The 25,391-nt window shown below is 42.8% G+C and overlaps 1 protein-coding gene across 1 annotated transcript; it reads right to left on the reverse strand.

Annotated features, from left to right (window-relative positions):
* Nucleotides 1–21,846: 21,846 nt before the first annotated feature.
* LOC117580001 (prominin-like protein) lies at nt 21,847–25,391 on the reverse strand. Its single transcript, XM_034266197.1, has 10 exons — nt 24,950–25,391; nt 24,739–24,886; nt 24,542–24,670; nt 24,289–24,476; nt 24,063–24,227; nt 23,856–23,986; nt 23,461–23,796; nt 23,291–23,403; nt 22,224–23,229; nt 21,847–22,166 (listed from the first exon to the last, which is right to left on the reverse strand). The coding sequence occupies exons 1-10, from the start codon at nt 25,335–25,337 to the stop codon at nt 21,867–21,869; spliced, it is 2,904 nt and encodes a 967-aa protein (XP_034122088.1). The 5' UTR covers nt 25,338–25,391; the 3' UTR covers nt 21,847–21,866.

Below are 25,391 nucleotides of genomic sequence, written 5' to 3' on the forward strand. Positions count from 1 at the left end.
GAAGCTAAAAGCTAAAAAAATAAATGGAAAATCAATCTAAACGTTAGCTGACGCGGGCCATGGACAAGATAACTCACTCTTTACAGCTAAGCTGCAATGGGAAAGAGAGACAGAACCCCTAGAGAGAGTGAGAACGAGATGCACAAGAAGAAAAATATATTTGCATGCACTGATCCAAAGAACCTTTCGATAGTTTATTGCAAAAATATACACATCAAAACTTGCTTTTAAGCTGCACCAATATACATAATTCGATTACTACCATAATCAAATCTACTTCTAATGCCACTAACACTTCCATTGACAACTCTCCACATCCGTGACTTGTCCTTAGACCACTCCATCAATGTCTATGAACGCCTTTCCCCCACTAATCTATTCAAATATCATGCAGTCCCATCAGCGGCGAAGCCAACACCAAACCAAGCAAATTCCCTGCGACTCACCTCAAAGCTGATTTGAATTTAATTAAAAGCGTACAAATTGATTTAGTCGGAGCCAGCCAGGCGTTCAAGAGTCTGTGGGCGAGGTCATTAGGTGAAAGGTCAGAAACACACCGAAATTTAAAGCCCGAACTTTAAGCGATTTACCTGCCAAGCCTTCAACTCTGAAGCAGACAGTGGCGCCTCCACCTTGGCTCTTGCTATTCCAAATTAATTATGCTGAAGCGAAAGTTTAATTGAAGATATTGACGGAGTGGCGCCGTCAGTGCGGTACTGTGCCCTGCGATGTGGCCATAATTACACCTGTCCAAGTTGTTTCCACTTTGTTTCGGCCGCTTTCAATTTCACGAATGATAAAACACAAATTAAGATTACTTTCCTGCACACCAGAAGATGGGAATACGGATCCAAAATTGCTATTTTGGATGAGTTAAGCGCATTTCGCAGTCTATCTTTAAGTGGTAGAAAGAGTCGCAGTGCCAGGTCCCGCCTTTCCTTTGAACTTGTGTGTGCTGCGGCAGTCAATTATGGGCTCTGGCCACATTATCAATTGCTGATTATGCGACCCATTTAAAGCCGCAAAAAGGTCTGGCCAATGGTAATACAATAAACGTGGCCCCAAGCGACATTCCCCAAGTGCCATCCTCCAGTTCCAGACGTTCAATATACATTCTTTTTTTCTGGCTGCCGTTTGCAGGCATTCAACTAAAATAAAAACCATAAATGGCCATGGGGAAGCCTCCTCCTACCGAATGGTGCACGAGGCAATCAAACAGAAAGGCTGCTTGCCTGGCTGCTGCCTGTCTCAGTGTCTCGTATGTGTGTTGGAGACTGCAAATGGCTGCCGGTTAAATTGGCAACACTTTATCAAAAAATATAAAAAGCACTAAAAGTCAAAACGCATGGCAAACTGTTGGTAAAAACGTAAGAGAACAAAAAGCAAAGGAAGAGCGAAAAGAGGGAAAGCATCAAAAAGGACAGGGTCCAACAGACCACCATGATGATGATGATGATGATGAAGATGATGATGGCGGAAAAGGCATGCATATAGATTGGCAATAAGGACAAGTCGTACACATCGTCATAGAGCGCCAACAAGGACCCATCAAAATAGACAGTAAGAAAGAGATATAGATAAAAGCAAGAAAGAGAGAGAGACAGAGCACAACGAAAGAAAAGAGCACGCAAAAAAATAAATTCAAATTTCTCGCATAATTCATATGAAAATTGTCTATTTATGAAATGTGACAAAGAAGCAATTTAAAGCGAGCCTTTTCTTGCCCATAGATTGTTGGCACAATTTAAAGGTTGAACAAAAAGGTAGCTACAGTGCATGACAGAGCCATAAAACGATAGGGGGATATGGAAGAAAAAAATGTATTAAAACAGAACAGCAAGTAGAGTGCTTAACGGTACATAAAACAACTCATTAATAATGAATTTTAAATAATTATAATAATAAAAAAAGCCATTCAAGTCCATAAATCCTTTGCTTTTAATATTTTAAGAATTATTCGTGGTCTCACTTAATGCCAAATTTACTTCAAAACAATTAGCTGTGTAGTTATTTTGTGGAGTTGTGTTAAAAACCTCTTAAAATCCATTTTTTTTTTGTCTTTATGTCCAGAGTTAATTCACATTCTTGTCTTTATGTACGAATTAATTCATCCCCAGCAGCACTTTGTTTGCTGTTTCATTAACAAAAATAATTCAAAAATATATTTTTTATACGCTCTGCCATTTTATAATTATTTTTTTTCTCTTTGTATTTTGATGCAATTGTTGTCCTTTTCGCCAAAGATTGATGGAAAAGGAGTGCCGTCTTTTTGCTGCTGTGGCTGCACTTTTTCAGCTGGGTGTGTGTGTGTGTGGCTGATTGAACAGCATTGACGGACTACTCGTCAAGCAGTGGAGGTCTTTTTTGCACGCATTTCAAATTAATGGATGGGCGGACTTAAAGCAGGGACTTTAAGCTTTCAGTTTTGGGCACTTCTCTAATGGAATTTATTATCAAAACTCGTGCGCATAATTTATGCACATTTATCGGGTAATTATAGCCCAAATCAACCTGTTAAATCACATTGTACGTAATTGATTCTGTCAACAAGCGGCAGAGCTGGCATTTAAATACACAAAATTCACCGAAAATTCGTTGGAATATTTGTGAAAACTCTTCCTTGAGATGCCAGTAGTTCAATTTGTAGAATGTAAGAGGATTATCATGGCGGAAAGTACTTGAATTATAATTAACTATTATTTGCACTGCAGTTAACCCTCCAGCCCCCATCGACCACAAGCAGCTCTGGATGGATGGCTGTATAGATGGATGCCATGGCAGCGGAGGCGAAGGCAGCCAGCCACTGGAGAAATCTACAGACAATGCCCGAGGAGCATAAAATGTAAATTATTGAAAAGGTAGCTGAAGGAAGCATATGCCTCAGACCCGTCGTCGCGATGGATGTCATTTCCTACAGAAGTAGCGAATGGAAATTCTTCTGCCCAAAACCCCACACCAAAGCGCAGAGTGGAAAAGCGAAAAAAAACGGAGACTTCTACGACAGAGTAGAAGGGCGCAAAAGAGTGGGAAGCCCCACACTGCAGAGTGGCAAAAGATGGTTGGCAATGGCGATGGCGTTGGCGTTGGCGTTGGCAGACTTGAAAAGTGCCTAGGAAAATGCATTAAATTCAGTTTTCATGCAACTGAGACAACAGTTGAGTAAATTATGGCGAACGAGCTGTGCCGTAGACTAACCAAAAAGGAGAAGCAGCAGTGGGAGGAGACCTCTGTCTGACAGGCAGACTCCTGCAGACTTTATTGAAATTTCCATGCAATTCTTGCTTAAATTTTAAGTATTTCTGTTCCTTAAAACAAAGTCGTCCAAGTTCCTTCTTGTGCTTGAGTAAGCATTTATGAAAACGTAAATTTAATTCCAACTACTGTTCATTTCTGCTCATTCTTTTACACCTTTTCCACACACTCAACTCAAGTGGCCGACTGTTTCACAGGGAAAATGCAATGTCAGCAGGGAGAAAATGTTGCATAAATCTAACATAAATAATGGTCAGCAGCTTTCAGGCACAGAGTCGAGACGAGAGCCAAAAGGCAGGCAGAAATATGAGCTAGAAACAGGAGGCAGAAGCTAACAGCCAGGAGGCAGTAGCCAGAGGTATAAGTGAAGTCTAAGGAGTTGCATAAAAGTCTTGGAAGAAATATTCAAGCAAATTGGAACTTAAAATCGAAAGCTCTTCCTGTACTAATTACGAAAAATTACCATTGCAAAATCTGACTATTACACAAAAAATAGTTACTGGCTGCGCCCCGCAATACCTTGCGTGGTCCAAGACCAACTGAAGCCAACTCCATTGGGCAGAGACTACGCTTTCGGCTTTGGCTTCGTCAAGTTCTCTTTTTCAAACACGTATAAGAGAGAAAGCCTTTCCCCTGCGCCTGCGTGAGAGTTTTCCCGCTGTTTTGTAGACTTTTAAACTCTCTCTAAGAACCAAAACAATAATTCTGCTGATGATTTAGGCCGTTAACTTTGGTGAGCGGCAAAAAAACAAGAAACAGAACGCGGCAGAGTGCTCCGGAAGGAAGGCAAAAAAGTCTAAAATTTCATTGGCTAAGCAAATGTCACAAATTAGAAAGCAACAAGCAGTTGAAAAGAGAGAGAAAGCCCAAGGAGAAAACATGAAAGAGAAAGGTCAATAATTGAGGTAGGACTGGAGAAAGTTAGGGCAGGTTTTCAATGGGGAACAACACGAAAGATAAACAGTGGAAAACATGCAATGAATATCCATTGATATTTGGGCTGTAACTTTAATGGAGCTGCTCTTTGTGGACCCTTTATGTGGGGGCACGGGAGTGCATCCATCACCAGAAAACTCATCATAAACTGAAGAGTGAAGTCCTCTCTGGGCAAATGTTTCCCCCAGGCACAGATACGAGAATGAATATTGGCAGCTGCAATGCTGGAGTTCAGGAGTCATGGAAGGATTTATAACATCAGCATATGGGCATCATCTTTATATCCCTTTTCCCTGTTCCTGTTCCTGTTCCTGTCTGTTGCTCTGTCGCTTTTCTTTTTATATTTATTACATCATTCGATGGCATAAACTCGCATATTAAGTGGATTGATGTATTAATATTTAAACGGCGATTTGCGGCTTGGGGTTTTGTGGCAGCTTAAGCTGCTCGGGGAATCTTCACTTGAGACTTGGTGCCTGCACTCGATCTTTGACCCTTTCTGCAAACATATGGCATCTGCCTGCGGGCATAATGAGGCATCTGCATACCAAAGTAACAGAGAGTATCGATTCGATGAGCTCCTAATAGTGCTCCTTCCCGAGGTAATCATCGTCTCTTGACGCACTCTCTCTGAAGATTCCGTTCCTCCTTTGGACACATTAAAAGGCGACACGCATTGTGGAGGACCCATGTAAACTTTTTGTGTGCGTGGCTCATAAATAAAACATAAAGTCCCTTCTTTATATTTTACACACTTTATGCAGCAGCCCGACCAAGAGGGAACTTTCCTGCTGGCCAACATGTTTCGAAAATGTTTATAAAATGACGCAGAAAGCGTACAAGTCATAAATAATGCGTTCGAGGAGGATGCAGGGTGGAGTACATGGAAGGGAAGGTGCGCGACAGTGCTGGAGTGTCGCAGTAATTTGAAATTAGCACGCGTTTGACATGCAAATATCTCGGGGAGAGACACAGCCACAGCCTCTGGCTGTCGAATGGCAATTATAGACGGGAGGGACCACGCTGCAGCGGCATCCTAATAGTTCTTCTTTCGAGTAACCCTAGAGCAAAAGGGGACCAAGATCCCTGAAAGTATCTCCATTATTGACCATTCCTGAGGCTGTTCCGCATACAAATGAGTTAAGGAAACTTAAGAATAGAGCGGGAGGGGCAAATGGGATCAAGATGAACTCCTTCCTCATCGCTGGGGGGTCATTCCGGAATGACTTTGGCAAATAAATAAATGGCTACTGACATTTGCACAATTATTTACAATTAATTATGCAAGTGACACGAAAACAACACCCCATCGGATGCTACTTCTCCTTTGGGCTCTCCTTCAAAATCCTTCCTCCCGCCCCCCCCCTGCTGTTGATTATCTCACTCTTGTATGCAGGTGTGTGGGCGTGGCAGCCTCCCCGATTACACAGCAACAATCGATTAACATTTAATTGCATCTGCGGCCGCCTCCAATGTTGGCTCTCAAATTCTGTAATCGAAATTATTGTTTGGGGCTCGGTTCCAGTGCCAGGAATCAGGAATCGTCGCATTATGCTGGATTCTATATGTAGTTGTGTGTCAAATGAACTCTGATGATGTGTGTGTGTGTGTGTGTGGACAGGAAGGATGCAGAGTGTGGGGTGCACAGGTTGGGTCATCAATGAACAATGAAATTAGGAGCTGCAGCAGCCGAGGGAGCAGGCAAGTACGCGACTACTCACTCCTGACTTCCTGCGAAGGATTTCCATCAATCAGAGAGGCACTCAACTGGCCTACAAGGATACACACAAGTACTAGTATATCCTGGGGGAAAATCAACCCAAGTGTTGTATCCCCTTCCTGGCCAAAAAGGAAACAAAGGTTTGAAGGCGTTTTCATGGCTGCTGCGGTCGCCGCTCAAAGCGTTTTCCATTCCCAAACTCAGTGACAACGAGGAAAACACTTTCGCTTTTCACACGTTTTTCTACTCGCCCATTCTGGGAGGGGTTGAAATTCCACAAATGTTGCGCCAAAAATAACATTTGAATACCAAAAAAGGTTTTTTATTTTCCTTCTGCCTCAACGCAGACTAACGAGGGAAGGAAGGACCGAGGGGGAATGGAGAATGGAATGGAAATGGAGACGAGATGACTCTATTTGGAGGCATGCAGCTATTTGGGGTATGCTGTCCAGTGGGGTGGAGGATGGAGGGGAATGTATCTTCATTTGCGAGCGTGACTAAGTGACACTTTTTTCGCTGTGATTCGTCTCCTCTCTCAGTCACAGACAGAGAACCAAATGAATGATTTTTTCCGTGTCTAAATTTGGCTGTTTGCTCGCGGAAAAGTCAACAAAGTCTCGTTCCCATATATTTATCGTGTATTTCTATCCCCCTGATCCGATTGAGAGTATTAATATTTGATTTTGTTGTTTGATTTTAATTTACTTTAAATGCAAATTTACTTAGATATTCCCCCTCTATACATCCCCCTGCTGTATCCGGCTGTATCCTGCTGCATCCTCCAAAAAACACACCAGACAAAAGTCATTCACAACAGTCCCCTCCCCTTCTGTCTGTCTGTTGCAGCATCGATGGATGGAAATCGATATTCCATGACACTGCAGCACTCTCCAGGAGGGACATTGCCAGTGCATTGTCTTTAACGGGATGCCATTTTCCCCCCCGTGTCCACCATTTCCACTCTAATGAGTTTCCTAAGAGGCACCCCACCTCCCTATTGTGTTGATTTATAAATTTCTGGCATTATTTATGCCCCTCTAAAACCTCAGGCAAATGCGTAAATATCCTCTCTCCAGTCAGCGTCCATCCGTACTCCAGATTTATGTACTCCAGATGCTGTGCTACGATCAGAGGGGGTCAGAGGCCAACTTCTTGACACTTTTCAGTGCTCAGACGAAAGCGAGTCCGAATCAGAAAGGATTTGAACCATTTGTCCATCTTGCATGGCCAGTCGTAAATCCATTTGTTGGCCAAACAAAATGTATCTCAAAATACTTAAATTTCCATTTATATTTTTCATCGCAATCCGAAGAGTCGGCCTTGGCCTCCCTCCGCCTCGGACAGGGCGGCTTAAATGCTCACATGAGAAGGGTGGCAGAGATCGGACTTGGAATGTGCCAGCTGTTAATATTTTGACAATGATGCATAAGTCCCGGACGGAGTGGACTCCAGGCAGAGGGACAGAGACAGACTCCTTCTAATGCCCAGACAGACAGTTGGCAAGATGAATGTCGACAGTTGGATGTTGAGTTGAATCCGAATTTCATATTCAGGCCAGGCCTGCTCCCTCCGAGGCACTCAGGCAGCCACTGCCTCGGGTCTCAACACACGGGACGGACGGACGGACGGACAGTCGGAGGCATTCCTCATGTTTTCCCCCAGTTATTGTTTTATTGTTGTTGCTGCTGCTGCTGCTGCCTGTTGTTGTTTCTCCATTTAACAGGCACCTTCATTAGTTATTCAAAAATTGTCGAGGTCGAGTCAGGGACAGTGCCAGAGGAGAAGTCAGGAGCACCACTGGAATCGTGTCAGAACGGATTGGGTTGTCTTAGAGCAGGCAGCAGGCCACATGTGCGTACCCAGTGGAGGGTCAGGCATGATGACTGATGGAGAGGTTACACCTTGCAGAGGAGATTCTGTTTTCATTTTGCATAATTTCTGGAGCATTTAAAGAGGAGGAAACCTTCGGGGCAGATAAGTGTCGATTGTTGTGGTTCTCTAATGAACTTTACTCCCACACAAATCTCTCTTCCACAATCCATTGAATGGCCAAGACAATGAAGGGATTACCTCTAGGTTCCGTTCTACTCTCGAATCTCTTTCCATGGATGCGAAGGCCTTCCCATCTTCCGATTCAATTAGATTCAAAGTGGGTCGTGGCTTTTATTCATTATTCGTAGTCGCAAATGAGCGAATAATTGTGCGATACACGTGAATTACCGCATTTTAAGGGTCGAGATCCGAATCCAATGGCCGATGGCCGTGACAGCAATTGTTGTCGGGGAGCGTGTTAATGAGTTGTTAAGTTCCCCGAAAGAGTCTGCCCCTCACGTGCACTCCCCTCCTGTGGCATGTGGCATGTGGCATTATACAACCCTTCAGCATTGTCTGCTGCTCAGGCAACAGCGATAAATGTCAATTGCAGAGCAGAGCAGAGCAGAGCGGAGGCTCGCCATGAATCTGCATTGACTGTGGAAGAGGATGAGGAAGGACTTCTATGGGCATGGAGCGGAGGCTATTCAAAGTTCAAGACCCTTAGCGGCTCATTACTTGCCCCAAGCCCCAAAATGCACTCCTCCCCACCCTCCGTGGCAGGAGGATGATTCAGCGTGGGATTCCCGGACAAAGGATGTGCTGGAAATGCAGACAATTCGAGGGATTACAGGGGAGTGTGGAATGGGGCGGGGAATGGCATGTTTAGGATGGTCAAGTGGGGGCCATAAATCGAGGCTGGCTAATGCCGAAGCGAGTGCTTCATTCTGCCTGCTGCTGCTGTTGGCATTCATTGGCAGTGGATCAGCCCCAAGGGACAGGGGCTGCCCGAACCAAATTCAAATTCAAATTGCAAATCGTTCACAGAGAGTGGCAGTCGGGGAATGGCTTTAAACTCCTTTATTAATTGGGAAGGGTCAGACAGGGGCCAAGTGGAGTCTTCCCACGAATCTTTTTCGCACTTTGTCTGACTTTGAGTTGAGCAAACAATTCGCTCTGTGTTCGCCCTGATTCAAGTTGAAGATTTTACAGCCAGAATCCGATACAGACAGACAGACAGAGGGATGTGTGAAGGGGCGAAAGTTCATTGAAATTGACAGATTTTCACAGGGAGGAGGACTCCATTTCAGTGGCTCTGTTGTGGGTCACCATTCGCTGACCTTAAACGGATGTGGCAGGAGCAGGGGAAACCCCTTTTGGTTTGGGATTTGTTCTTAAAGGATTTTTACACTTGAAGATTGCCCCGCAGCTGATGGTGAAAACGAAACCAGACTTTTCTCCACTTCCCTCTGCTCTGCTTAGAGTTAGTTTTGGGGGAAAATGCCACTCGGANCCTGTGGCATGTGGCATGTGGCATTATACAACCCTTCAGCATTGTCTGCTGCTCAGGCAACAGCGATAAATGTCAATTGCAGAGCAGAGCAGAGCAGAGCGGAGGCTCGCCATGAATCTGCATTGACTGTGGAAGAGGATGAGGAAGGACTTCTATGGGCATGGAGCGGAGGCTATTCAAAGTTCAAGACCCTTAGCGGCTCATTACTTGCCCCAAGCCCCAAAATGCACTCCTCCCCACCCTCCGTGGCAGGAGGATGATTCAGCGTGGGATTCCCGGACAAAGGATGTGCTGGAAATGCAGACAATTCGAGGGATTACAGGGGAGTGTGGAATGGGGCGGGGAATGGCATGTTTAGGATGGTCAAGTGGGGGCCATAAATCGAGGCTGGCTAATGCCGAAGCGAGTGCTTCATTCTGCCTGCTGCTGCTGTTGGCATTCATTGGCAGTGGATCAGCCCCAAGGGACAGGGGCTGCCCGAACCAAATTCAAATTCAAATTGCAAATCGTTCACAGAGAGTGGCAGTCGGGGAATGGCTTTAAACTCCTTTATTAATTGGGAAGGGTCAGACAGGGGCCAAGTGGAGTCTTCCCACGAATCTTTTTCGCACTTTGTCTGACTTTGAGTTGAGCAAACAATTCGCTCTGTGTTCGCCCTGATTCAAGTTGAAGATTTTACAGCCAGAATCCGATACAGACAGACAGACAGAGGGATGTGTGAAGGGGCGAAAGTTCATTGAAATTGACAGATTTTCACAGGGAGGAGGACTCCATTTCAGTGGCTCTGTTGTGGGTCACCATTCGCTGACCTTAAACGGATGTGGCAGGAGCAGGGGAAACCCCTTTTGGTTTGGGATTTGTTCTTAAAGGATTTTTACACTTGAAGATTGCCCCGCAGCTGATGGTGGAAACGAAACCAGACTCTTCTCCACTTCCCTCTGCTCTGCTTAGAGTTAGTTTTGGGGGAAAATGCCACTCGGAACAATGCAAATGTCGAGCAAACAGCAAAAGAAGAGTCAAACAAGAGCCAAGAGACCGTCAGTTCGGTTCGGTTAGAAAGTCCCTGTGCTCCTGCCCCTCTTCCTCCATTAGACACGATGTCAAGACGTCAGCGTAAATTGATTTATTGCCAGTTGAAAAGCCACAGGTGTCCTTGTTCCATGTCCCAACACTGTCCGCGGTTGTCCTTCCCCTTGACAGACACTGCGGTCGCCATCTGCCACTTCCTCCTCGCGGCCTAATTTTCACTTTGTTGTCCTTCGATGGCCCAAAAGTCGATGGCCTTTGCGGTTTTCGGCTGACAGTTTGGCCCGCAGAGAGGCCCTTCCCCTGTCCCTGCCCAGCATCAATAAATCTTTTGGGGTGTTAGAATCGAATTTTTCATCAAGTGTTTAGCATAATCGTGGCTGCGGTCTGGCAGGTAGGAGCCCCAAGAGGAAAGATTGCTCTCAATGTTCCACCTGCTAATTCGAATTTAATGCCCGCTGCTCGACATGACAAACATTGCAAGTGTCCATCTGTCTGCTTGTCTCTTGTGGCAGGTGAGTGCCGACAGGACAAGCAAAAGTGTGGAAGAGTCCCTGCCCCAATCCCCGTTGACACTTTAATTGAATCTAAATCCTGAGCTTGGTGATGCCCGACAAGAATGAGCAGGAAATATGTTTTTAATTTCATTGTTTGCCTCGAATCAGACTGAAGCTAAAGAATGAGATTTATGACGAAACATGGGGCAGAGGGAGAGCCCACTGTGTGTGTGTCCTGTGTGTATCCTCCTCTGATGAGCCACATGAAAATGTTGGACAAATGTGTAGCAGAGTGCAGAGGCTGCAGCTATTCCCACACATAAAGTGCTGTTTGCTGTGTTGAAAAGTATTTCCGTAAACCCACAAGGAAAACCATTGAAACTTCTACTTTATGGTGGAGTTTTTGGGGTTATTTTTCGAGATTTCTCATTAAAGAGTTTGGCGAGCCGAGGAAGTCCTCTGGCCCTGGGGCTAAAATGATTTATTATCTGTGCCAAAACCGACAACAAAACAATTTCAACATTTTCCCCTGCTGTTGTTTCTCTGACAGCCGAAAAACTTCGATAACAAACAACTAAAGTGACATTTACATGAATGCCATTTCCCCCCACTGCATGCTGCATGCCACCCCACTAGAGATTGTTGCACAATTTAGAGATAACTGTGCAAAAATACGAGTAAAAATAGCTGGAGCAAAAAAAAAAGGCAATGAATTTGCAATATTTACACTTAGATTTAACAAATTTTTGGAAATGTAATTGCAACGGGAGTGGAAATTGTAATATGATTGATTAAAATATGTTTAAGTAAATGTTTTCATATTTAGATTTATTTTTATGATTGGATAGATGTGCATATATTTGATATTTAAATATACTTTTCTACACATTTGTCTCTAAATCGAAGAAAATTCTTTTTAAACCGAAATTGAAACTATTAAATATTCAAATATTTGATTTAAATATATTTAAGTAAATGTTTTCATATTTAAATTAAATATATTTCCCAGAAATGTATTATTTAATATTTTTGTAAGCTATTTAAGCTTTATTTTCCACCACAAGAAAAATAGCAAAATAAATACACTTAGCCCGACATTTCGAAATTGTTGTCCACCTTTTGCTCTGCCACTTTTCTCTGAGTGAAGTTATTTTTGGTAAAAATTGGGCTGGCTACCTTTCTGCATTGCATTACTCTCGCATGGCAAGTATCTATATTTATTTTTGGGAATTTTTTCCAGGCAACAAAATGTAACAATTTATTGACATTAAAAACGCATTTGTCTTGCGTGAAATATGTCAAAAGTTTTGCAGCCTCAAATTGTTTCTTTCCCTTTTTTATTTTGCTTTGCTGCCAAATGAAATAAATCTAAATTTCGATGAACAAAAAAAAATAAACGGATATCGCATATGTGAAATTCAAGCGGAGAAGATTTATCGCTGACCCACTGGCATAAAACAGCTGAAACAATCAGAACTGCGGAGAAAACTGCTTCCTCATGTGGGTGGTGGAAACCCCAGAGCAGCAATTGCTTAAATAAGGTTGCTTTGCGGTTTTTCTTTTCTTTGCTCCATCAATCAATCGATGTGGGCAGGGAAATCATTTAGGTTTGGGGTCTCACTGCAATTTAATCTACTTTGCCATGATTTTGATTATATATGCAAAATAATGAGCCTTAATTGGATGTCAAAACTATTGATTTTCTGACACAAGCCAAAACGGACATATCCGTATCGTATCGTAGCTCTTGTTACTGCCAACGTCAGTTGTAGGAGGCATCTGAGAGACACAGCATCAGGGGAGCCTTCAGTGGCAGTGCCACACAATAGACTACACTCCTCCCTACACTTCTCCGCCTGCAACATCATCCTTTTTATCGCAAACCGCACTATTTATGGAGCCAACGAGAGAGCGAAACTTTCGAGTCATAAATATGAATCCTTCCATGCGAAAGTCAACTAAAGAGGGACAGAGGGAGAGACGAAGAGGGGGTGATAGTTCAGGGATAGTTCCTTCGTTGCCAGCGGCAATTATTATAAATTTATTGATTGCCCAATAATGTGGTCTGCTGGAGGGGAATGGAATCCTTTTGCGCCACAGGCCTTGGCCTCTAGGCCACTACAAAAAAAAATGCTTTTAATCTGATTGCAAGATAGAGAGATTACTATTGAATAAAAAATATTTATGCACTTGAATGGCGTTAGATAGATAGATGGCTCGCTGCGGGCCAGAGGTTGAGACTTTAGGAGTCTCCGACTTTACGAGTGAAAAACTTTCCAGATTATAAATCAAAACTTTCAATTTTGCCCCGTTTCTACTTCAGGGGTTGTCTTTGCTGACGGCAAACTTTTGCAGGCCAGACACGGAAAAAGTTGCCATCAAACAACGCGAGACTAAAAGAGTGAAAAAAGCTGAGCGGAAAGTTCGAAAAAAGTAAGTGAGAGGCACAATTGATTGATTGACTGACAAGTCTCCTCTATCATGAAAAGTGGCATTGAAAAGTGCAAATATGTTGCAACTTGCAACAAAAAATGTAATTACAGTTTCTGTTGCAGTTGAATATTTGAACAAAAAGGGACAAAGACTGAATTAATGTGCGGTAGGGTAGCCTAAGGGTAGGTTAAAGTTAAAGTTATTGGAAATTGTTTTAGGATTTTTTAGGTACTTTTGTGAATGTACTAAAAAGAGAAAATGATAAAGAATAATCCACTTAGGGGTTGATTTTGCAATCATTTCCTCAGCTATAATATTTATAGTTCAAGATGGAATTAGTTGGAAATTGTTTAAGGATTATTTTGATATTTTTGTGCAAATTTAATGACTTAAAATGTTGCATTTGGCCATAAAAACATAATTAATAATTAATAATAACGACAGCCCACTTAGGGCGTACATTTCTCCAAACAATCTCTTCATTATGCAATTTTTGTATGATTTTTAGGCACAACCTCTTCTGATGCAACAAAGAAAAACCTTAGACCTTAAACACTTCTGCAGCTATTTCCGGCAGCATTCTTTGGTTCTATGCTCACATGTAATTCCTTTTCTTGCGGCAGGTTTCAAACCTCAAGGCACATTGCTGCTCATTTAAATGCATCCTTAGAACCTTAACCACAACCTTAGTCCACACAGAACACAAACAACAGAAACCCAAAAGACAATGAGAATGTTTCATAATATTATTTGTGAAAGCGGCAGAAGCCTTTTGTGTGCGGGTGGTGTGTGCCCCGCCTTGTTTTTGTTGTGTGTGTGTGTGGACGTGGGCTCCTCGCTTGCGTAAAATGTAATCAAGAAAGCATTTAAATGAATGGCAAATTCAAAATTGCATGCATATTTCATATGTGCAGCCACAAAATGTTCATGTAATTGCGCACAAGTTTGTCCTCGCACCCAGTCCCCCACCCAAAAGCGGAGCCCAAAGATATGGGCAAGGACAAAGTGGAAGGAAGCAGGTCCTGGAGGTTGCACGAAATTCTGCAGTCGCCGCATCAAAAGTTTGTGCCAGGGCGGTCAGGCAAGAGCAAGGACAACGATGATGATGATGATGAGAATACAACGAGGAAAAGCTGTTCTCGAATGCTTGGACATGCTCGGAAAATTTGCACATTGATTACCAGCCGGAAGTCATAATTAAACAACAACATCAAAGGCCATACTAGAAGCAGCAGAAGACAGCAAGGAATACTTTTGCATAAGGAAAATTAACACATAATTTGTTTACCAAACACGTCGTGTCCCCTCCTCCTCCAAGGAAAACTTGACCCCAAGAAGCTGCCCCAGACCGACTTTTCACTTCGACTAATTGAAAATTCCAAGTGTAAGCTGATAATGTGACAAGCAACTAAGTTCCTGACTTTCCCACACACACACACATTAGACGGGGAGAGTCTTCGTCTCTCCCACAGGAAGTTGAATGTGAATGTGTGGGCGTAACCTGTGTCTTTGCCCCTTTCTCTATTGGGTGCCCCCCGGGTGTGGGAAGGTCGTTAAAAAGTAAAAATCAATTTATGAGTAAACGTTAAGTGAAAAAGTTTTACCATTAAACGGCAGAACAACGTAGGTGCTGGGGGCCAGCAAAACTTGACAGACTTTGGCTACGAGTAAGGTGTCGAGAAGATAAATCAATTTGCTTGTTGCACAGTTGTCAGGGGCAGGGGCAGAGCCAGAGCGAGACACCCACAAAAAGGTTTAATTAACGAACAAATGTCAACGGAAGAGAGAGCTTTCAGCTTGTAGCTGAAGCACAAGCCAACTTTTGTCCGCAATTAAGGCTTGAATGAATGGCAGTCTGAATGAATTACGAACTCACTCACTGACTGAATGTCTCACTGAATGACTGAATGAGTGCTGCAACGAGTGGCAGTGTGAGTGTCTGCACAAGGTGGTTAAAGTGCTTGGATTGTGTGTTAAGGGATTGATTCTTTGTGCGCAACTTAAGGACTCAACTTGTCCTTCAATTCATCGACCAATTGAGAAAATCTCTGCCAGGAATAGAGACCATAAGTAATTACACAAAAGCGTTAGTCGTTTCAGATCTAAAGAATATTTTTCTGACTCAATTAAAACGCTTAAAATTAGAAATTTTTGTTGGATTTTTCATAATTAAAAGTTCTAAAAATGTACATAAAATATATTGTGATTTATTTCTACATTAAAACTGTTTCAAAATAAATTATAAATATATTTGTTCCAACAAACAAATATGACCGACACTGAGTCCAACCCAAAATCCCACTCAAAATAAATTCTCCAGCAACTTAAAGCAACTTCCATTGTCCTGTCAAATACAAAAGTTCAACTAAAAATAACTTGGGGGTTAAAAAGAGCAAATGGCATTTAGTCGACACAGTTACAAAAGGCAGAGAGAACAAGATAAAGAGAGAGAGAGAGAGAGAGAGAGATGTGGAGTGTAAGTGTCAGTAAATTGAAACGAAAGGGAAAACCAACGAGCAACAAAAGCGAATAAATTGTCACTTGCCAGTTGCTTGAATTGAATGTGCAAATATTAACATTCAAAACAAGCCAACACTTGTAGGAATATATCTACTACATATATTTAGAGAGCACGAAGAAGATCTTACAACAATGCCCCCCAGTGGCAGACACGAAGAGTCCATACCAAGTGCCTGCTGCAGTCCTCCTTCAGAAATCAAAAGTTAAATCCAAAAGCAAGGCAAACAATGAGTGGAATGGAATGAATGTTGCCATTGCCACGACTGCTACGACTCATCCGCCACTGCCACCACCGCAGGATATCAAATAATATTTGAACTGAAATCTCAAGTTGGAGAACAGATGTTGACACAGTCACTGGTAGTAGGATTTGGTAGCATTCTCGTTTTTCGTTGAGTGTTAATCAAATTAGCAGCAGCACACATGCAGGTCAATGCAAATAGTAAATGCATTTGAGAGCTGCTTACATAATGTCAACCCATATCCCTAGCCCTAAAAGGCAACGCAATATTCAGCCTCCTTGGAGGAGTGGGAAAACTCATTAAGCCACCCACTCAAGTGCTTGTACAAGTTTTTGTTAAGACCAGAGGCACACATTATAAATAATTAATGCATATTTAAACTTATAATGTGTTAAGCCTTTGCCTTTCCCCCCCCCCCTCTTAAACGCCTGCTACCAACTGAAAACCCAAGCCATTTAACCGCTTCCTTGGCTTTTTTTTTGGTTGGGAATTACATAATTAAATTAAACAGATCCTAAAGAGATTTTCGGGCTATTGCGTGTGCGTGTAAAATGGGAAAATCAGCAGAAATCTTTAAGAGCCAATTAGCCAAATGTATTCCCAGCTCAATGTTCAACATTTTACCCCGATTGAAAATTAATTCAATTAAGTCTATAATGAGCGGGGGGGGGGGGAGCAACACGCACAGGGAGCAGTTTTCAACAAAAGGCAATTTTGTGCAACGAAAGCAAAAACACAGAGATACCAAAATGATCATATTACGTTTTTTTTTTTGGTGGTGGGGAGATTGGGGAATCGAATTGGATTACACATTTTGGCACTGAAATCTGTATGAATTTCATTTCAATTAAGCAAAATGCTTTCGCTCTCCCACGTTGTTGTTCGAGTACATTTTGTGCTATTTATATTTACGTATATTTACCATATAGCAGGTTATTTGCACAAAAAAATGGATATATGTACATACATTTAAAATGCAACGATTTATTTATTTAGTAGGTGGCGGCAGGCGGCAGTGACTGAACAATCCCGCATATTCCAATTAACACAAATACACACAAAGGCACAGGCAGAGAGAAAGTGCGAGTGTGTGTGTGTGTGCCTGTCATTGGCATATAAACAATAAACAATAAAAACCTATAGCCGATGTGGCACGACTCTAGGATATCCTGCGCTCTTAACAATTCTCTCTTGACATGATAAGAAGTCTTTTAAATATTTAAGTTTTTTCAATTGTTGCAATAGAAAGGAGTAAGGCTTGGGCTCCTTCTTCACGTACCCTATCCACCCTGACAATCCATATACCCCTCTGCACACCCACTAATAAATCAAATTATTTAAAGAAAAAATATATTCATGTCAACTTTAAGCCGATTAATGATGTACGCGTGTCCCTGGCAAACGAAAGCGAAACGACTCGCCTCGGCCATCTATTAAAATCAATTAAAATGCACCAGCAGCAGCGGCAGAAGTTTTAATTTAAATGCATTAATCCCAGTGGGGCAATAAATTTGTAAAATCAAAATGACAATTTGCCCGAAATTGTTTGTCTGTCGTTAAAAAAGTGCAATTATCATCTCGAGGCAATCATTTCGAACAGCCACCAACAGCTACACTCATTCATCTACCTACCAACCAACCAAAAATAAGAGCAGTAAACTCTCTTCAAATTACAAACTTTCAATTGAGTCATAAAATTTCACACACACACACATAAAATATAATGCCATTTAATTGAAGGACATTGTCCGCCGCTGCTCTCCGCCAGTCTCACCTCTCTACGGTGCATGCCAGCCAGGGGGTGTCTGCGTTTCGTATTAATCCAGCCAAATGGAATGCGATTAAATTTCAATGCTGGCAAATACATATTTAATTAAATATTTCCTTTTTTGTTTGTGCACAAATTAAACGACATATGTAAGCAAAGGACGTTTGCGGGCGGCTGGAAGCCTGACTCTTGTTTACACCTGTATTTCAATTTTTATTGACTTGGCAAATAATAAAGAAAGTGCCAGGGTTTGTTCGCCGTGTGAATTATTTAAATTTATAGCAAAAATATCTTGTTTGAAAGCAAGAGAAGTTATGCATGGAATGCGGAATAATAAAATAGGGAACGAAACGGTGTCACCATTTAGGGGCCTTCAAGATTTAATTTATGGAATAAGGAATATATTTGTATACATCACAGCTGGCTGCAGCTGCTTTCAGTGTTAGATTATATAAATAAAATACTGTTGTGGTAATTAAATTAAATTTCCTATGAAAAGTTGCCTAAATTTCGACTTAAGAACAATATTCCTCCCTGCAACGTGCAAACCCTTTCCAAAGATCCCAACCCTTCCTCCTTCGCTTGCATCAAAACTTTAATCAACGAAAAACCTTTTTTAACACTCCACAAAGCAGGAAAGCGGCTAAAAAAAGATAACTGAATAATCAAAATCATAAACATTTGCCTAAATGGTCTGAGAGCATAGCAAATCGCGCGTCCACGGGCATCATGTACGAGTAAAAACTAAAAACCATGAAGCCTGTGCAAAATAAAGTATTAAGGCATTAATATTCACACGCTCTCTGGACGGACTGGCGGTCAAAGAGTGTGGGGCTCATGACCTGGCCATCTCTCTCTCTCTCTCTCTTAACCCCAAAAGCCCAACTGGGGGCTCAGTCTGAGTCCCCAAATCCGCATCCGCATCCAATCCCCACTGTGTAGCTGGAGCTGACCTTTTTGGCAAAGTGAGCAGCAATAAAAGTTTAAATAGAAGTGGCAACAAACCACAACAGCACTCATCACGCTCCAACGCCATCGTCTGCACCATCAGCAAATGGGGCCAAGCGCAGGTGGCAGTGCCAAAAGTGGGTGTGGCTGGCTGTGGCTGTTTGGCATACGGGAAAAAAAAACGAAAAGAAAAGCCAGGAAAAACCTCAAAGCAGACAAGCTAACAAGGATTAGTGAAGGATGTGGCATTGACCTGAAATATGTTTAAGCGAAAAAGTTTATTTTTCAATGAAAAATCGGCAGCCAAAACCCGTAATTGAATAATTTTAAGGCATTAATTAGGTTTCATTTGTGGGCTTAGTTTAAGCGGGTGTTTAAATAATATGCAAATCATGTTCTAATCTGCCACAGGCTAGTCGCTATTTAATTTGTTTATGAGTTCAGCGAATCGAAAGTGTTAACAAACAATTTTGATAAGCAGATTAAAAATGAAAAATATTTCAGATGGGAATAAGCAATGGCAGGGCAAATGTAGAGTCACAAAACACATGAGAAGGTGGGTTTATGGAATGTTTTCTGTAGCTTTTAGGGAGTTTTAAATGATAACTCTACTCATTGGATCATTCTTTATATACTTATCGAGTAATATCGAGTGGGTGAGCTCTATCTAATGTTTAATTTAATATCAAATCAGTTTAATTATTTCATTTCTAAGCTTTTATCCATTAACTTGGCTTTTGTCTCTTTTTCATTCACATTTCCTTTAAACTCTTAGTACCCATAATTCCCTCTAACCAACACTCACTTCATTAGTGTTGAAAAATGTTGCCTGCCACTCTCTCTGCCTTCTGTTTGGGGCACTTTTTCACTCAGTTTTTCCATGCATTGTTCTGGGTTAAAGAGTAGAAGTAATAATACTCAAATAAAACATTTACAGGCACAGACGACGAAAAACTGCAAATGACATGCCGCTGGTGGCACGAAGGGGGGAAATGGCGAAGGAAAGGCATGGGTCTTCTGCGGTAAGGCCACAAAAACAGAGTCGACTCTCGCCGACTCTCGTTGTCGTTTTGTCGTTTTTGGGGCTTGAGTCAAGTGGAGTTTGAAGGAGCTGCAAGTGCACTTCATTTCGTTATCCCCACACAACAGCCCTAGCCCTTTTTCCACACAGTGCTCTCTCTCCCACACAGTTGCCTCATAAATTGAAACCGAAAAAAAAATACGCTTGTGGCAGGCATTCAGGCAGGAAGCAGGCAGGCGCATGAAGTGCACACTTGAAGGTAAGAACTGCCTACAGAAATAACCTGGCGGCAGCGACGGTGGCGGCAGCGACGGTGGCGGCACACGAATAGATAAAGACTACAGCCCAAGGGGGGAATCGGGGGTGACAGTGAAGCACGGTGGGTGGCAACATTTAGTACACTTTACCTGCTTGCTTTAGCCTGGCCCCTCTACTGCCACTGCCACAAAACAAAACAAAACCGCAAATGCGACAAAAGCAGAATGCAATTCGCACTTGAAACTCTGCGGGGCAACAACAAGAAAAGCGCCAGAGAAAGAGACAGAGAAATGAGGAGGAAATATGGAGAGTGAAATAAAGAGAGAGAGATATACATAGAGAGTGAAATATATAGAGTGACATAGCGCAGAAGACAGAGAAAACGAGTCTAGTTTTGTGGTAAAAACAAAGAACTTTCCGTAGGCAAAAGTGCGCGTTTGCTTTTCTACTAGTTATACGCTGACAAAAGGATATAAAGGCTTTGAAGAGAAGTTTGCTCCCTTGAGAATTCTTAAATATATAGTTTTTAACCTAACAGCAGATAATTTCTATATAATTTCACAATTTCTATTTACGCACTCTATAGCGACTGAATTCGACCAAGATCGGTTCATCATAAGTGATATAATCTGTAACAGTGCGGGGAAACAATAAGACCTATTCTGAGGCAATTCTTGGCAAGAAAATCTACGAAACTCCATCAAAATTCTTTACATACCCTGAAAGAGTATCCTGGCAGCTCCTCTACATCCATAGCAGACTGTACTTGTTGTTTTGTGTGTTTTTTCGGTTTGCCCCCCAATTTGCTGCAGAAAATGAAAATTTAAATTTTTAACCAACGGCGGAGTCGAGTCGAGTCGAGGAGCAGAGTGTAGAATGAGGCTCAGAGCTGGCTGGCCCAAAAAGTTTTAACAGTTTTTGCTGCAGCAGCTGCAGCTGGGAAATTTCGCACATTTCCCACAGCGCATTTTCCAGCGTTTTCCCCCTTTCTACATATTCTTGGCGTCCTCTTATGTGTGTGTGTGTGTGAGTGTGTGTGTGTGTCTGTCAACCAAGAAGCCTTCAATCTGAACGAGCGAGAGTGATGAATGGAGAGAGTGGTCCGAAGCCCAAGGTGAACTCCGGAGGGTTTGGGGCACACTCCTTGCGGCTCTCGTTTTAATTTAACATAATGAAAAGGGAAAATGTAGAATGATTGAGGCACTAACAGGAGGGACGCAGGGAAAGCTGCCCTATAGCTTCCTGTGTGTGGCATAGCCACGGCTTTGTTTTATTTTTCCAGCTAACAACAACAATCATCGTCATCATCATCATCAGCAACTGTGGGGGGCTAGGCCAAGGAATGCACATCCGACACCGTGTATCCTGCCACTTCAGTTTGCCACCCAGCGCCAACGCCAGTTGCTGCCGCTGCCACCTACCGGCAGAGCATGCAACAAATGCCTCGAGTGCATAACTGGCTGGCAAACACACACACACACAGAGCACCAAGCACCAGCTACCAGCACAATCCCGTCCCGGCTCTCTAACACTGACTCTGGCATAAATCATGGCTGGCATTTGCATGTTGCCCCTGCACACACACACAAACAGCTAATCTGTGTCCTAGCCAAATGTGGAAGTGCATCCTTTGTATGCTTTTGTTTACTTTTCATGTACTTGCTCAATTAAAAAATTGCTTCAACCGATGAGGGGGAATGGGGAAGACTTTGCCTTGCGGCAATTAATACGTTTCGGCCCTGCGGCGGTCTGTTCTAATTGCATTTGCGCACGTAATGCCGCAATTTAAAGTAGATTCTATCAATCGTCGAGTAACTTTATGCATGAAATCTATGTCAAATAGACATGTAACTTTCAAAATGTATCAAATAGAATCAGAATTATTCACAATTTCTTTTAGACAGTCACTGCCGTTGCTTGCTACTCTCTCTTTCGCTTACTCTTCTTCTCCACATGCAGCTGCGTCTGCGCTGCCTGCTGCTGCTGCTGCTGCTGCTGCAAATGCCTTGGTGGATGTGGAAAGCCCACGGGGAAATCAGTACCTGGCGGCCGTGGGGTATACGAAGGTCCTCGCACCATGCAAATGGGACATTTGTGGCCACCATCTTCAACGGTCGCCGTGGGATGTATTTTCAGGTACAAGCACATCAATCGATGGCATATGTACAGTATGGGCAGGAAGAGCAAGGAGCATAGCAGCATGCCCACCCAGGCATTATTCTGCAAAGATATCATATTAATAAATATGTATTTATTGACTTTGATAGCTCTACTTACGAGTGGATTAACAAGACGCTCGCAAACGAAACTAACTCCTCGATAATAAATGTAAGCGAGTGGCTGACAATGGCCGACATGTACATTGGCTTCATTAATTATCATATCAAGATATTCCCTTATCTCTTTGTTGATGGCATCGGTTAGATTCTGGGATAAATTGTTTATGTACTCCTTGCCACGCTCTTGAATAAACTTCTCCGCTCTCAGTACCGCATCGAGCAATGTGTCTATCGAATCGCCAAAATCCAAGTTTTCATACAATATCAGTTGATCGACCTTCGGTATGTCACGCTGTATCTTCTTCACTAGCGCCGAGCACCTGTCGTCAAATGTGTTATGTATGGCCTCGGCATCAATACGGGCATTATGCAAGGCCACATGGGCATTCCAGTAGTAATAATGCAAAGTTTTCCAGCCTTTATAGTAGGGCGGTCTACTGCCATGGTATGTCCAATAATTTAATTTACTTATGAGAACTTCTTCAGCGATTTTGCGAAGACCCTCCGATATCTTGGGCACCAAAGTGTGCGGCGTCACAAATTTAGTGCACAAATGTGTCAGGTAAGAACTGGAGTGATAGGTCGATAGATTGCCATCGCTCACTTCCCTAAGCAGCGTTTTTTCTTCATCAGTCAAGAGGTAAATCATGGACAGATCGTCGGTAAACTCTTTCGTTTCTCTGGGATCATCGAGTGACATCTGCAGGCGTGTCAAATCGTCAATATTGAAAAGATCATTCGAACGCAGCAGCTGAAAAATGGATTCATTTGCCTGGCAGTGCCTAATGGCATACGACATACGCATGGGTGGCGCAACGGTTTCATCAGTGAGCGGGGAAAACAAATTTAGATCGATCAACGAGTCAAGATGACGAAAGAGTGTATTCTTGTCGCCCTCGCTAGACGGTGCGCAGGCACCCTCATAAGTCACCAGACCAAGTAGCAAGTAAAATAATGCAATCAATGTGATAAAGGAGTAAATACAAAATATGATAATCATGGCCCTGAAGGTGACGTATCCAATCTTATTCTAAATCTGAAACTTATTCTTTAATGTAAACTTACATGAGCAAACAGGAGGCGCCTGTACCCTTGCTGCAAAATCCAAATGCACCCGCTGTCGTTCGACCTGGCCCAAGGCAGCCGCATAAGAGTCCCGAAATTAGCACTATGATTAACTACGGGTTATCCAATCGATAAGCAATAGCCAATTAAAGAAAACCATTTGTACTTACTATGAACAGTAAAACGCATGTAAATTCGTAAATTTGTTCACGATCTTGGCCAAACTTTTCGTACACATCGTCGTATGTCTTTGTCGTGCGCATCGTATTTAAATGAATATCACTGATCACAGCATCAACTATGTTGCGTATTTTTGAGGCATATTTAAATAGAACGCCACGTCCCCTGCCAATATCTCGCCGCAATGGCGGAATGATAAGTTCCATTTGTCTACGGATTTTGTCACTAACCAGCTTGAGGCGCGCAATGCCCCTCTTTGGTATTTCAAAATATTTTCCCTTAATAATCTTTTCAATGGCTTCTACATAAAATGTCGTATTGGGAACCTACACGGAAGAGTAGATGGGGTTAGTTTGTATAGTCTGTAGTGAAAGATATTAAATACCTGATCATAGTACAGACATCTCGAATAAGGCAAACGTGTAATATGCCCATAACGATGGTACAAAAAGACATCTCGTCTTTGAATTAAGGTGGAGCATGCATGTTCAACATCCCGCTTTAAACCACGAAGAACTGAAATGAAAGTAACGAAATTTACGATAAGAAATAATGCAAAATCATTGTCAACCAAACCCAAGTGAATAATTACCATAACGATATTGTGAGCCACAGAAGCGTAATTCCTTCTCGTTAAAATCCACATTACGCATGATGAATAATGCTTTTGGCATGTTGTCCAATATGCGCTCCAATTCAGCCAATGCATTACTATCAGATGTGTCTGCGAGATCCAGAAAAATGTGCTTATCCGCGTCTTGGGATAGTGGAGAATGTAGAGAAGGAAACGGGAGGAAGGTCGTTTGGTAGCAACTTACTTTCCAATACATCGAGAACGTGCGTCTCCAGTTCCATAAAGTTTTTCACAAAAAGATGTGTAATGTGATCGGCCACATCCTTTAAGAAAACGCAAGTGTCCTCGCTGCCGCGCTTCATTGTCATTGTAGAGTCATGAAATCCACGATTCAGAAACTTGTTCGACACAAACGCAACATAGGTACCAAAGCTGAGGATATTTCGAAGCCATAACACTCAGAGCCAGACCAGACCACGACCAAGACTATGACTCACCATAGGCCAGCGACGAGGATCGCTAGGCATGTGCCGCAACACATGCGCCGCCGAAAGTCCACTCCGGTGGTGCACGTCGGACATCCCTGCTTGCAACGACGACAGCAGCAGAGGCAGCAATAGCAAACACTGCAACAAATGGGAGAAGAGGCAGCAAATGCTGGTTACTCTTCATGGAAGAGGTGCGCTGTACTTACCCAATACATGGAATAAGTATGATGCCGGTTATAAGGAATATCACGAAGAAAAGCAGCAGCCAGTAGCGGGCCAATAGGTCGGACCAATCGTTTTGCTCCACCTTAGGGCCCAGAGCCACCACATCATCGCCCATAACCTTAATGTATTCTGAAGCAAAGAATCCAAATTGACACATTAGATGTATAAATCAGTCCGCGATTTGATACTCACTTTGTGGCAGCACCGGATCGTCGGTGAACACCAGTTTGAAGAGACTGTGCGTAAAGTTGTAAATGAAATTCACAGATTCGGTTGGCGAGGAAAGATCCCGCGAGTAGATGGGATCCCCCTCGAACTTTGTGTAAGCGACGGGTGGCCAGTGCAGCTGTCCAATCTGTTCGTGTGTCGTACCGTCACCCTCGTAGCCCGCACGCCACCACGATGGAGTTCCTGTGTCAGCAGGCGCCTGTGTTGTGGCTGCTCTTGGACCTCGTGGATCGTACTCTACATTTCCATCGGGCACCTGAGCTAGGGCAAGCATCAACAGTGAAGCCAAAACGAGAACATACAGCAGCCCATGGTCACGCTTTGTTCGCCGGTGTGGGAGCGGCGGAGTCATCCTGTGTCAGCTCCTTGTTTATGTGGTTTGTGTGATCCTATGTGTGAAAATATG

Source organism: Drosophila guanche, unplaced genomic scaffold (genome assembly GCF_900245975.1).
Source record: "Drosophila guanche unplaced genomic scaffold, DGUA_6, whole genome shotgun sequence".
NCBI lineage: Eukaryota > Metazoa > Arthropoda > Insecta > Diptera > Drosophilidae > Drosophila > Drosophila guanche.